Source organism: Montipora capricornis, chromosome 12 (genome assembly GCF_036669925.1).
Source record: "Montipora capricornis isolate CH-2021 chromosome 12, ASM3666992v2, whole genome shotgun sequence".
NCBI lineage: Eukaryota > Metazoa > Cnidaria > Anthozoa > Scleractinia > Acroporidae > Montipora > Montipora capricornis.
This window is the reverse complement of record NC_090894.1, coordinates 28,870,141-28,884,937: the sequence shown is the minus strand read 5'-3', so window position 1 is coordinate 28,884,937 and position 14,797 is coordinate 28,870,141. Positions and strand designations below refer to the sequence as shown.

Below are 14,797 nucleotides of genomic sequence, written 5' to 3'. Positions count from 1 at the left end.
TCATTTGGTGTTGCTTTTTTTTTTTGGCTATGAAAGAGCACACTTTCACAAAAATCAAAAGTACAGTGTCACCCAATTACAACTTATCATGTTCTTACAAGAACATTGAAGTAAGAAATACATTCCTTTCAAAATCAAATTGAATAACTAGTCTCTAAAAATGGCACATTTATCATTTCACTTCTGTTTGAATAAGCATGTTTGCAATAATTTTCATGAGAGAAGCTGTAATGGAAATGGTATTTCCATGAGCCATGTAATAATTATTATACAGTATTGTATTGGTAGGGTTTTAATAAAGTGATTGTCAAGGAATACTTGTGTCATTTTTCAATTCATATTGGTATTAAAATAATGGACATGTTTTCAAAAGTATTAAAATAATTATAGATGACTTAAAGTGAATTTCAAAATCTTAAAGTACCTGGTCTAGTTGTCGAAAACTGGCCAACAACCAGTCACGATACAAAAGACTTGTGTACCTTGGCCAAAAGGTACCTTGACACTGATAATTAGTAATGCAATACGATTCTCAGTTGAGTACGACACTAGGGAAGTTTGGTGACTAAGGGCACCTTTTCAGGGTTTGACATCATTTAACTGGTAGCAGTCGCCAGTTTGAATTTAACCGTTACCATTTGTAGATTTTGGTGGGCTTTATCGCTCATGATGTCAAGGCCCCTAAAGGTTACTCTTGGAAACGAAGCAAGACTCTTGGAAACAAACCAAGTTGCCCTTGACAACATGGTAACTTTAATGCTGAAACGTTGTCACCAAACTTCCCTAGCGTCATACTCAAGTTACTGAGAATTGTAGTAATGCCCTGTTCACACCAAACCTTAACCATGGTTTGAAGGTATTTAGTTAAACATGGTTCCAAATTGTTGTCATTTTACATTATGTATACTGATTTTTGTTGACTACAGATTTAGCACAAATCAAAGCTTGCATTGAAACTCACCTGAATTTCATATAAATTCCAGTCCTACATTTTTCTGTGACTGATTTTAACTGTTCAACCCTGATTAATTAAACGTCTTGTTGGTGTGAATGGGGTATAAGAAGATCAAATATAAAGATTCCTCATTGCTTCACATCCACCTATTTTCTTTTTATTGGCATTTTACTTGAATAACAAGTCCTCATCTTCTGCATCATCCAATAAGTTTGCCGTTTGATCTGAAAAGCAAACAGATAATTTTATGTTAACATTGTTATTACCAGAAGTAACGATGAGAACTACTCAGATACAGCAGTACAACAGCAGCCTAACAAATTAAAGAAGTCATTTTGTTGGCAGAATGATAACTTGGCTTGTATGAAACTGTGAGTTTAAATGGAACCTCTGATTAGGCCAGAAAAATAATAATTACATGTACTCCAACCAATGAATGTAATGTTTGGAATGAAATTTATTGTTTGACGTTTCTCCATTGGGAGCATATACAAAATAAGTGAATTGAAATTTCCTGGGTACTGTTCATTGAATAATTTTGTGATGTGTTACAGTCACACAATTCACCTCAGATTCAAGATGGCAGTGCCCAGGAAATCTGAAAGTGAAAATAACAATACTATAATTTGGAAAATTCGTTTTTTTCCGATACAAACATTGTAGAACAATTTTGATTGAGTGGAGGTTCCCGTTAAGTTGCTGAGTTGCAAGTCACTTACAGTTTCACCCTATCAATGTTGTAAGATTTGTGTGATATTTTAGAATGAACTGAAGGTACCATATTAATTTTATTAACATTTTCAACTGGTCATTTTCTGTTACCATTTGTTATTCCTTTCGCCTTCTTTGCTGCTTCTGCCTTCTGCTTCATAATTTTCTTCTTCTCCTGAATTTTCTTGAGCCTTGAGAGGGAAAAGTTGTTTGCATAAAATACATGAAGGTATACACCTTGGCCGCCATTTAAATATTCTTTTGTTTTTATTCAAATTAGCCCTTGATGCCTCGTTCTTAAGCTTCAAATTCAAAAGAATATTTTATCTTGAACGAGGCAACAAAGGCAAATTTTTATGTGCATAAATCAGTGGCCATTTTGGAATAAGGTGTATTGAAATATTAATTTGGTTCAGTGGGAGAAAAGCAGGGCTTTGATGCTAAAGCACAGGAATTCCAACCTCAACTAAACTGCAAAGCAAGATACAGCTGCAAATAGACCATTTTACAGTTGTGTGCTTACCGTAGTTACCAGGCCTATGAATGAAATTGAGGCTAGACTTGACCTTGTTTTGATAGAAACCTCATTGCTTTTCTTATGTTAATTCCATCTAATTAGGGTGCAACCTCATTAACAACAGAAAAGCAGGAGGTCTATATCATAACAATGTTAACCCCAGCCTCACTTTCATTTAATGACCAAGTAACTAAGCTCAAACTGTAAAAAATACTTTTTTTCTCAAATAAGAACAATGAACCCAACAGTCCCTACACACAAAAGAAACCACACACAGTGTGCAATGAGCATGCCACATTGTCAGCAGTGTGGTATAATAATTTACGGCATTTACAATGCACTTTGTTCGATATGATGCAAATTTGACATACTTTACAACAGTTTGTGGTGAAAATAGCAAGTGTTAGGAGCCCCATGTTCAGAAAGACCTCTTGGGAAGAAGACCACAGCAGGACAAAATTAATGCTGTGCATTACTCTTTAAGAACAGCATGTGGTTTCTTCAATTTCCCATACAAGTGCTGGTGGACACAGTCTTATCGTTCCTGTCCAAAACACTAAAAGGTCTGTCTATTTGCAGATGTCAGTACAAGGGCAGTAATTACTTCTCACTACAGATAGATTACTTGAAGACCCTGAAAGTTGGTCCAGCAAGAGTTAATGATGTTCCCATAAAATTCTGAAGCCCAAGTAACTGATCCAATTGTTAGGATGTACACACAGGATATCCAATTGGGTGGGTTACTGTTCAAAGATACATGTACTCTAATTTCCGGACGTTTACCTGCAAATACTTACCTGGGATTTAAAAATTATCACATTACCCGCACCCTCCTATTACCCGCAGCAACCGCGGTTTACTGGAAAATTAATACATTACCCGCGGGTAATCGGCCGGAAATTACAGTACAAGTTACCACAAGTGGAGTGGAAAAGCCAGATGCTTGGGCTACAAAATGAGGGAGCTGGTACTTGTTACCAATACAAGTACAATACTGCATTTAATTATTATTATTATTGTTGTTCAGACAAAAAAGCCAACCTGTAGAATTCTTCCCTTTCTCTCTCATCCAACTCCCCAATGATATATGATATTGTTGCTTCAATTTTGGGAATAATAACTGAAAACAACATAAGAAAGCCAAAAGGTTACTACAAGTCATTTTGTAATTCTTATTTGCCCCTAATTTGATTCCCTACTAAACAAGATGAAGACAAAATGGAACTCTATAATGTTAGAGCACCGGTAAAAGCCAACATTGTTTGTGTTAGTCATTAATTTTTTTAAGGCATTGACTGCTTGGAGTGAGACTCTATAGTTTTACTCATCAATGGGAAGCAGTTCACGAATCAAAGGTTAACACAGGCTAACATACATGTAACTACAGGGAAACCGATGAAACTCCATGAAAAAAAATTGAAGATCTCTAATACAGGGAAAAAATCTACCCTGAAAAGTTGAGCAAATGCTAACGAAAACCGCATAATTACAATTTAAAAAAACACTTGAAATAGCAAATTTATACGCATAATTATATTACACATCAGTCTTCTTGTAACAGCTAATACCATGGAAGAATACTTCCTACAGTCCAGTAAAAGGTACCTCTAATAAAAGTGTTCTTACCATATTCTATAGCATTCACTCTCCTGTTTGTGATTTTGATGGCCTCGTCCAATGTAACGAAAGAAGTCTGCAAGAATACAGAACAGTTTGGAAAAACAAAATTTTGTTACGGCAGATTCTTTTTTTAACCACTCCCAGGGGTCAATGGTTAAGCAGTCAAAATGAACCCTCCAATAATGGATGACTACTTTAATAAGGGAGGGGACATTTTGACTGCTTAACCGATTGACACCTGAAATTCCCTAGGACACCCCCCATTGACAAGTAAATCGCCTGGCATCAGACAGAGTAAAATCTGTGAAGTCTCACACCCAGGGGTCAATGGGGTACAGTACCGGTAAATCATTCTCATATCACTTGTTTACACACCATAGCTTTTAGCAGGGAGAAGAAGGTTTCGTGAAAGAGGGCAATAGTGCATACATTGTAGCACATTAAAAGAAGAAGAAATTACAAAGTAAGGGCCAATCGCTCCCACAAATCTTAGCAGCATTTCAAGCTAATGGAATGTCAAATTCAACAAACAGCCCTCCCAAGTCTCTTTTGAGGGTTGAGGCACAATTGTCATGCTTCAAACATGGCAACACCCACCACTTGCAGCTAGTTACCTGATTACCTGATGTCCCCTCCTTATTTCCACTTATTCTACAATGGGAAACTCTGGGATTTCATCAGTTGCTCAGCCACCTGTTGTGGCCATTATCCATGCCATTATCGTTTGCTTCTTCTGTCTGGCCTTCGACCACTACAATTTCCGTGCCCTTCGCGTTCTTCTCTTCCATGTGGCCATCAACCTACATGTACACTTCGTCTAACATGCTGTCAGTTGATAAGGCTTTTGAAGCTGGTCCTGGCTATGCACAGATACCTAGTAAGTTGGTCTCCAAAATAATAAGTGGCGTTTTCATAGAGCTCACCGACCTTTTAGCGTAAACTTATGAGTGCAGGAGTCCGAGTTCCATACATTCGTGTATTTGGATGGCAAGATTGGTTTCCCCAGCAAGGAAGCGTGTGCTGGAGATCACCAATAATTATTCTGACTTGAATTCAGGCGTTAATATTACCACAACATGGATTTTCTGCAGTATTCATCCAACTGGCTGGCGCAATACAAGTTATTGATCTTGCAGAGAGCTTGCAGATATCCTGGGCCTGCCGGGCTGAACTATGATATTGCATTTAGGAAGGATGCTGCAGGTTCCAGCCTAGCTGATTAGTCGACAATGGACTTGGATTTATACAATTTTCACACCCAAAGCCCTGTTGTAACTCAGTCATCACCTTGTCCGACTTCTGCACCAACTTCCTCATCCCAATCTGTACCACCACTCGTGTATCAGAGACAGTTCACTACTGCCATTCTTGGAATGAGGGTTCATGTTGCTGGCCATTTGGTTGATGCTGATACTGCATGTTTTTGAGCGTTGTGATGATGATCATCCCCAAGTTATTATTGTCCCTTTCAAGCCAGTAAGGAGGTTCAGTGATCCCAATTCCGATCCCTTACTCCATCTGGCAACAAATGCTGCTGGCAATGAATCCTCAGTTGCCATGACAACAGCAGCTGTCTCTTGTGTAAATAGTGTACAAAATGTTTTGTTGTTTTCTTCATATGTTGTGTTCAATGCTGCAGACTGTTCTGTTTCACCTTAGAGTAGACAGCCTTTGCAAAGAAAATTAATGTCGACCCATCCTGATCAGCATTTTGAAGAGTATAGGTTGGCCAGGAATCACAATGGGTTCTGTATCAGCTTCAACCCAACTTCAGTCTCCTTGAGATTAGCTCAGCAGAATCTTCATCATAGTTGCCTACCTACAGAATGAGCTAACCAAAGGATGGGTCGCTGGTCTTTCTCCACACCCCCATTACCCAGTCTTAACACCAGCCATTTTGGGTTTTGGGGTCACACCAAAGAAACATCAGCAAGGAAAATCGCACTTGATTCTTGATCTCTTCAGTCCTGATGGACACAGTGTGAATGATGGAATTCAAAAGGACCCCTTTGTAGTGCAATAATTTTTTATGACAGTTGATGACATCATTGATGGTATCATGTTGTTCTGCCAAGGTGCGACAGCATTAATGGCAAAGTTTGACGTGGAGCGTGCTTACCATATCGTTCCTGTACATCCTGATGATCGTTACCCTTTGGGCATGCAGTGGAAAGGAAAATACTTGCCTTTTGGTTTACATTCAGTCTCTCATATTTTTTCATGAGTAGCTGATCCAGTTGAGTGGATCTGTAGGGAGAACTATGGAGTGGTTTTCCTTCTTCACTATTTGGATGATTTCCATACCCTGGGTCCTACTAGTTCTTTGATTGGCCAGTGCAATTTGGATACAGCTTTAAGTACATCTGGATGTTCAAGCAATGGGGCATTCCGCTCCACCCTGATAAATTGGAGGGCCCCTCGACCAGCCTGACCATCTTGGGTATACATGTAGAACTTGATTCTCTCCTGTTGCGGGTGGACCTTTCTCACCAAAAGTTTGAACGCATCACTGTAATACTAAACTCTTGGTTGTCCAAATGCTACTGCTCTCGTAAGGAGTTGAGGTCAATTCATTGGCAACTTGCAGCATTCATGCAAAGTTGTTCCTCTTGGCCGCACTTTACTGCATGGTATAATAAATTTGCTGTCTGCTTTTAAACAGGAGGACCACTCATATGCCATAACCAAGAGTTTCACTTGGATCTCACATGGTGGCATGAATTTGTCCACTCACGTAGTGGCCATGGTTTCCTTTGTCACCTCAGTGGACTCCATTTCCGGATCTTCAGATCTCTTCGGATGCTGCAGGTTCTGTTGGCGCTATTTTAGGTTCTGAATGGTTTGTGGACAGGTGATCCTCCTCAAAGATATCACTTTCCATTGTCTACATGGAGCTTTTCCCTCCACTTCTGGCAGCTTCTCTGTGGGGACATCAGTCGTCGATGAAACGGGTGGAATTTTGCTTCGACAACACAGCTGTAGTTGATGTATTGAGGTACAGTACTTCAAGAGATTCAAACATGATGGTGTTTCTGTCATCTGTCCATGTTGGCGGGCCAACATTCTTTTGCCTTTTTTGCCCGCCATGTGACCGGATCTTCCAATTCAGTTGCTGAGGCTCTCTCTCCATTAATTTGACTTTCAGAGGTTCCATCAGCTAGCTCCCCACTGAGGTCTAACCAACAGCTATCCCAGTGCCTTCATTGCTTCTTCTGGTAGTTTACTTCAAAGTGCCAATTCTACCTGGCAAAATCAATGGTTTGACTCCTTCTACCTACCGTGTCTATACTTCAGCTCAATCCCAATTTGTAGAATTTCACATCCTGGATGGTTATACTATTGAGAATGTCTCCATGTTACCTACAAAATTAATGAGCAAACCTTGTTGTGCTTCTGTTCTCAACTGGCTGATCGTTTGCACCACTCATTTATAAAGGTCTAACTGTAAGCTGTACAATCTCTTCACATTGATTATATCTTTCCTGATCCCTTACAACTCCAGTGTCTCCTAAGTGGGATAAAGCACCATCAAGGCTCAAATCAGCCACAGCGTTAACCACCAACAGCTGACATCATGCATGTTATTCATCCTTCGATGGACCTGCAAAACCCAGATCATATCATGCTTTGGGACACTTGCTGTTTGGGTTTTCTTTGGCTTTCTGAGGACTGGAGAGTTCAGGACTTGCAAGTTGATGCAGAAGTACATGTAAATCCCTCCAGCCTTCGCATTTTCATTAAAAGTTTCAAAACTAACCCTTTCCAACAAGGTTGCTTTGTTTTAAAACTGGGGCGTAGTTGGGCTTCTCTCAACCATGTTTTATCTCCAACTTCAGGAATCCACACACGGTCCTCTCTTCATTGACAGGGCTGGTCAGCCTCTATCTCGTTCCCCACTGTCACCGTTCCTTCAGTCAACATTACAAGCAGTAGGTACTTCCAAAAAGTTCTCTGGCCACAGTTTCTGCACTGGAGCTGTTATGATGACTGCTTGACGCAGTATTCCTGATCACTTAACCAAACCAATGGGCAGATGGCCTAGTGATGCTTACCAGCTTTTTGTCAAAACCTCAATGGACTCATTACAATCCTTAATGTGTCCCAAAGGCTGCGGTGGTAACAGGTATTTTGTGGCATATAATTACAGGTATAACAAAGGCAGACCACTTGACTTTGGGAGGAGGGGGGTGGGGGAGGCACTGGGCTAATTAGTTAAAAAGATAACTCGGGTTACTAACTTTTAATGTTGAGAGCCTTAAGGGCTTCCGGAAAATTTTCTCAGGCAACAGCCTTGCGAACCAACTTTTTAAAGACATGATGATGACATGAGTAATGCCGAAACATGTCTTTAAAAGGTAAATGTTCGTTTGTGTGTCTTAAATTTATTTTGATTTTGTCATCGTCACAAAGTTATGGAAATAATTACTGAGTTTTTGCCAAAGAAGAATGTTCAAAAATACTTTACTAGGATGTTTTTCGTTTTGTCGTTTTAAGGGGAAAAATTTTGAGTGATTATGTACAATGTATTCTGCTTTCAAAGATTGCCAATGTGGTTTTAAGAGATAAGGGGAATGCCAAGTAATATTTGGAAGAAAAAATATTGTCAGAGCCCACAATGACCCAAGAGACACCTATGATAGGTAAGCATTTCCCTAAACCCCTAATTCTGTAGGTCTCTTTAAAAGTTAATTTGAGAGGTATACAACCTTGACAAACTGCAAACGATACAACAATAATGCCACGGCTAATACATGTACCTGAAGGGAAGCCAACTCCACAAGCAATTTGACAGCCTTAGCATAGACTTCCTGGCATTTGCCAACTTGCTGACCACCACGAGACAAACCAGTCAGCTCATAACCTACGATAACATTGAATGTCCTCAGAATAGACCCTTTAGCAGATATAGCGGTCATTTTGATTTCATTATGGGATGCTTCGGGGCAAATTAACATGTATTTACACCTGGGCAATGATAGCTATTTTGCAGGCCTTCTGATATTATGCGATGGTGCGATTTCGCACAATCGACCTCAAATCGCATCCGATCGCACAATTCATAAAATTCATAAATTCATAAAATAAAACATAAATCAACAAGTTTCTTAGGAGCTCCTGCATAAATACGCCATTTTAAAGATGGTTTTCCTTGGAAAAGAGCTAAAAAGCCTTTGTTACCGTCAATTTTGTAAATATTCGAAGTTCAAGGCATTATTTTGCATGTGGGGGGCCTGGTACGACTCTCATTCTTAAAGAGTCGCCTATCACCCAACTAGTTGGACAGAAAAGGCAATAATAAAGTTAGCAAATGCAAGTTGAAAATAAATTTATTTGGGAATAAAACGAAAAAAAGCATCACGCTTTTAGCTACTCAATGACTATTACTAATACCAGTAGTCCTCTAGTAATGTAGCCAATCAAAATTCAGCATTTGCATTAGTCCACTAGTTGGGTGATACGAATAATAATTATTGATCATTCATTTGGCATGTTAGTTGTGTCCTTTCAACTTTTAACGTGGTGCACCAATAGTGCAGAAGACCTCATTTTTTTTACTTGTCGCAACTAATGTTGATCAAGATTCATAATTACTGTTCCCTTATGTTGAAAAATTATGTCTTAAGGGCAGTAAAAATGTGTTTTTTTATCATGAAACCTTGAACAACAAGCTTAAAATTGCTCAGAAAAAAATTGCATAATTTACAATATTTATCGCATAATTGGCCTTCCTAATCGCATCATCTGCCCTGCAAATTTCGCATAATTTGCATTTTTTTCATTGCACCCTATCAGAAGGCCTGTATTTGAAACCATAGAAATCAAAATGGCCGCCACATCTGCAAAAAGGTCTATTCATAACATTTCCTTCAAAGGGGTCTGTTATAATGTGTTAGAATTTTGCACAATTTAACATAAGCATGGGTGTTATGATGATTAGCAGTCCCACTGCTAATAAATCTTCATGTTTAAGACTTTAAATGTAATCTCTTTTGTCAGATCTGTCAATGTTTCATGCATTTAAGGTTCTTCAATTTTAGCTTTTGTTGGTTCCCATTTTCTTTATTTTTACATGATGGCAGCACTGGGATTTTCCAGGATTTTCATAGTTTAGTAGTAGCGGGAAAGCAAACAGTTCCGTAATGCTCTTGTTTGTATAACAGACAAGTGCAGTGTTAAAAGAATACATTAGATAAAGACAGCCAGGTAATGCGTGGCAAAGTCATAATCAGAGAGTCAAATTTTCTGCACAATACACGATGCCAGACTACCTATTGTTACATAGAGTGTGATATCATAAGTGGATAGCATGATGCCATACACTTTGCGGTCCTTAAAAAAATTCAAAAGTTTCTTCAAAAAATTGCCTGTAGGTGCTGCGTGAAGCTGAATTTAATCACTCAATAAATACAAGGACAACTTACTGTTGGTTCCATCTGCATATGCTTCAAAGACTGGCAAGTGAACACCTGTAAGACATACGAAACTGGGTGGTTTCCATGTTTCATCATTTCCACCACATTTTGTACATTATACCAATGTTATCTGTATCTAGAGATTGCTTGCAAACCACTTCTACATCATGATGTATAAGACACTGTGCACACACTCGAAAATTTGGTTTAAGGTAATTCCCTTGAAAATGAGGAACTTTCCAGATTTCTGTTAAACTTTGCACAATAATTATTGATATTCATGCAAAGGACATTATAAAAATGCATGAAAAAGATGGCGTGGCTGTGCTTGTTTTTGTGCTGCATGCACTTTTATTTTAAGTGCTTTTTTTCCCAATTACACGAAAAGCATCCCAAACTCGATCAACCAGAAAATTGTGGTTATATAGCAAAAGCTACTAAATATTACTGAAAACTTGAGCCTACCGGTACTTGTTTGTGCAGGCTAAACTCGTTTGGTAAAGTGATTTCAAATTGCTCGATCTTGCAAAAAAAAGTAAGCAAATTGGACCGCTATATCATCACCTCAAACACAGTGTCTGGCTCACTTTTCTCCTTAAAATATGTTTTCTGTGTACCTATTAGAAGTACATAACACCATTAAAAAGAGGGGGTCACCATGCTTGTTCAGGAGAAAATAGCCATTCCTTGACAGGTTAAGCTTGGCATCAGGGAAAATCCACCATTTTATCAATGTGCGTGAGCTAATGCGCGCGCCAGTGACACAAGCAATTATGCACAGTAGGGTTGCACAATGCAAAACCAGAGAATTACCTTAAACAAAATTAATAATTGATACTGAAACAGTAAAGGTAAATTAACGGCTGTAAGTAAAATTTGTGAGCTCACAATTTCGAACATGAGCCCATTCAATCATGAAAGGAAACGTCAGCTAGCACATCTTTCTCATGGTGGTTAATTTACATTTATTATATATTCACATTTCTGATTGGTCAATGATGAATGCATAAATTATAGGTTAAAGAGTGCAATACGGAAGTTGCTATGGAAACAAAGCAATGGAGTGATTTTGTTGAGTATAACATAAAAATTAATAAAAATTGTATGACCTTGCTCATACATGTACATTTCATAATTTATGGTCACTTGTGACGTTTTGAAAATGCAAGTGCATTTTGAGAACTTTCAAAACGTCACAATTGACCATAAATCACGAAACGCACTCACGTTCATACCATTTCTGATATGTACCTTCATTGCCTAATTTATTTGATAGAACCATTATATTCGTATTTCACTCTCTACTGACACTGAACCACAGTTTCTTTAGGAAATGACCCCCTCATCACTATGTACCCTTATTATTATCTCTCAGATAGTGACTGGCTAAACTAGCGTAATGTATTCAACAGTATGGCCCACTGTACAGCATGCTTAATTCACGATTTCCTCCAGCAAGTTTTTTCTGCCGTCTATGTGACATAACCTTGTAAGTCTTGCGAGTGAGATTTATTCACTTTTTCCGATTTTGATGCAGCAGTCCTTGTGGCAGATGAACCTTCTACTTGACTTCAACAAGTTTCCTTTCCCACATGCCTGATTCTCAGAGATAATATAGATAATATAATATCTTACTAACCTCTTTTTCTCGGCCCACAATGAAAGTTATTTTGCAGTTGAAATATGCCCCACCCGCTTCATGCTTGGGTTATAAATCAACAGGAAAAAACTAGATCCATAACTTACCGTACACCTTTACTTGCAAAGCATGCCTCTATAAATTTATTTTCCTTCTTGTAAACAAAATTTAACGTTGTAAACATATTTTACTTTTTTCACCAATTGCAATTATTTTTTTCAATTTGACTGATTGGATTTGAGTTTCAGTTGTGCAATACACAACAGGCAAACACAAAAGTTTTTTGGCCTTGAAGAATCATTAATGCAATCTTACCAGCAACGTTGTCTTTCCTTAGACGAATCTTTGTCTGTGCCTTGTCAACATTCTCTAAGACAACATAGCTTTGAACAATAAAAGTACAAAAGTTTAAAAGTAAAATTGATTGCTTTAAAAAACGTATAAAACGAATGCAGACCAAGACAACTCAAAGTGGTGAATGTCAAGCGAACAAAAGCGAAAAAATAAAATTTAATAAATATTATGTGTTCTTAATGACAATGTGCCTGCTGTATAAAAGTGTATATGACCGATTTTTTTTATTTAACCAATCACAAGATCATGGTTTTCTGAGATAAAACTCTTGGGCTTGAAATTTTGCTCTTTTGTCTAATTTCTAGCTAAACGAGAGGGTTTTTAAAGTATCACTTAAAAACACCTGACAGGTAGAAAGTCTAGAGCATTATGGAACACTCTCTACTTTCATTATTGCAACCAATTACAACTTATCTCATAAGCAGTTTCAGCAACTTTTCAATCCAAAAAACAGGAAAATGTGGATCCTGGAAAATTTCATTCCTGTTCTACTATCCCCAGTCTCCACACTAGAGTGGTTTTGTACCTCACCGGAAGTGAAAATTCTCAGTTTTACAACGCTAAAGGACACAGAAGTAAAATTGGTTTGGAAGGTTTCTAATAATAGTTTTTTATCATAGAAAACCATAATGTTTCCATTGAGTAAATAAATAAAATCAGTCATAAACACTTTAAGCATTCCAACCACTATCCATCCCTGCACTCCCAATAAAACTTACGGTGATTCCTCAGAAAAAAAAAGTTGTGAAACGACTTTCTTGAAACTTTCCCTGAATGTTCCCTACATGTACTAATCCCTGTTTTGAGAACTACAATAAAAAAGATGTCACCTTGCTTGCTTAAGAGATATAATGGGCCAATCCTACCCCATTGATGCCTGTACTGACACTAATCACCTGCGTTATTTCATCAGCTCAGGGTACATTTTACGATAGCTAAACAAGAGGGTTTTTAAAGTATTACACAGTACTTAAAAACATCTGATAGGTAGAAAGTCTAGAGCATTATGGAACACTCTCTTATATAGTTTATGGAAAAAATCACTCAAATTAAAAAGAAGTCTACTCAAAACGTTTCTCAAGTCGTTGTTTTCAAGATCATAATTTACATCCCTGGGTAAGGGGCTTTGTGTACGTTTTTATCTATAATTATCTATATCTTTTATATCTACAAATTTTTGGTTTTGAAGGGGATAATTTGTACACCAAACTTATGGAATAAAAAATATGTCACCGGGCTCGTTTAAGAGTAAAACACCACCGTACCAGTCTATCTCGATTACCGCAGATCAAAACAAAATTTGCCATGTTCTCAGAATGTGCACGCTTATTTGCAAAGAATTATGGGTCATTCACAACTTCTCTCACATGTTTTGAGAACTGTTTTAGCGTGTATGATCAACTTTCCCCATATTTACAATGTTGAAAATTTGATCCAATTCATAAATATTGACGCAAAATACAGGATGTGCAGTGCAATACTGAGGAATGACCTTAGGAAATGAGTAAGGCCCTGGTCAAATGAGAGCAAGAGTTGACGAGAGCTGAAACTTTTAAGAGTCGATGAGAGTGATCGAGAGTTGGCCAAACGAGAGCAATAGTTGACAAGAGTTTGTCAAGAGTTTCACGCGCAAAAGAAGGAGAGAGTCTGCGAACCACCCTGGGAACACCCTTTCTGATGTAAATATTTTGACTAGCCAGCCGATATATGTAGCTAGCCAGACCAGTTAAATGAATTTTGTGCCCAAACAAGCTTGCTGTTTGACCCCAAAACTCTCGCTCAAACTCTCGTGCATGGCTAAACAAGACAAAACTCTTGCCAACTCTCATGAAGAATTTGAGCAGGTTCAAATTTGATGAGAGCTCTCGAGAGTCAATCAGAGTGGATGAGAGTTCCTAGCCAAACAAGAGCAAGAGTTTAACTTTGGTCAACTCTCATCGACTCTCGCTCTCGTTTGGCCAGTGCTTAACACGATAATTGATGGATTATCATGTGACTCTAGCTCTCGTGCCTGTGAGGTGAATCGAAAACCATATCGGTGAAAAAAAAATCAGTTTATTCGAAAAAAAACCAAGAAATTGATGTATACCTGAAATCTCCAGCAGCAAAATTTGCCTCGGCCAACGAAAAAGTTGCTTCTCTCATGACATCACCCATCAACGTTTTGGTCTGAAAAGGAGAGATCGAGTCGACGCAATGAATGAACTCCTACATTTAATAAAGACGCGATCGCAATTTGAGTGCATATTCTCAAAAATTACCTCAATGATCTTCCTGAGGATTTTTCTAAAACGCATTGTCAGGGCATCTGATTTCTTTTTCAAGAGACTGTGTCCTTTCTGGGCACCCTTCAATCTAGCCTTCATCAAGGTCAGGGCCCTTGAAAAATAAACGCAATTTTCGCACACAAAAATTAATATTCCTCAAAAGGAAAGCCACGCGAGAAGCCCTTGATCTTAATCAATCCCGTTACTTACATCCTAGAAGGGAAAATGTTCAGTCTATCTTTTCCGCCACCCGACATGATGCGAAAGTTTTCTTCTCTGACTTGACTTGGTGACCAGGCCTCAGAGCTGCTCGCCTGCGCT

General features: G+C 38.3%; 2 protein-coding genes across 2 annotated transcripts in view; one reads left to right on the top strand and one right to left on the bottom strand.

Annotated features, from left to right (window-relative positions):
• The window catches only part of LOC138025219 (arpin-like), a 7,482-nt gene extending 7,167 nt beyond the window's left edge, over window positions 1-315 (top strand). Inside the window, exon 6 of the mRNA XM_068872425.1 lies at window positions 1-315. This exon is cut by the window's left edge and continues 103 nt beyond it. The gene's annotated coding sequence lies outside the window, so the exon portion shown is untranslated.
• LOC138025220 (V-type proton ATPase subunit D-like) overlaps window positions 1-14,779 on the bottom strand; it is a 15,195-nt gene extending 416 nt beyond the window's left edge. Inside the window, exons 1-10 of the mRNA XM_068872426.1 lie at window positions 14,687-14,779; window positions 14,471-14,588; window positions 14,299-14,378; window positions 12,171-12,238; window positions 10,226-10,270; window positions 8,561-8,664; window positions 3,810-3,876; window positions 3,225-3,303; window positions 1,778-1,857; window positions 1-1,179 (exon numbers count right to left, since the gene is read on the bottom strand). The exon at window positions 1-1,179 is cut by the window's left edge and continues 416 nt beyond it. Of these exons, the coding sequence (XP_068728527.1) occupies window positions 1,124-1,179; window positions 1,778-1,857; window positions 3,225-3,303; window positions 3,810-3,876; window positions 8,561-8,664; window positions 10,226-10,270; window positions 12,171-12,238; window positions 14,299-14,378; window positions 14,471-14,588; window positions 14,687-14,733 (744 nt within the window). The 5' untranslated portion in view covers window positions 14,734-14,779 and the 3' untranslated portion in view covers window positions 1-1,123. The remainder of the gene's footprint in view (window positions 1,180-1,777; window positions 1,858-3,224; window positions 3,304-3,809; window positions 3,877-8,560; window positions 8,665-10,225; window positions 10,271-12,170; window positions 12,239-14,298; window positions 14,379-14,470; window positions 14,589-14,686) is intronic.
• Between the last annotated feature and the right edge of the window lie 18 nt (window positions 14,780-14,797).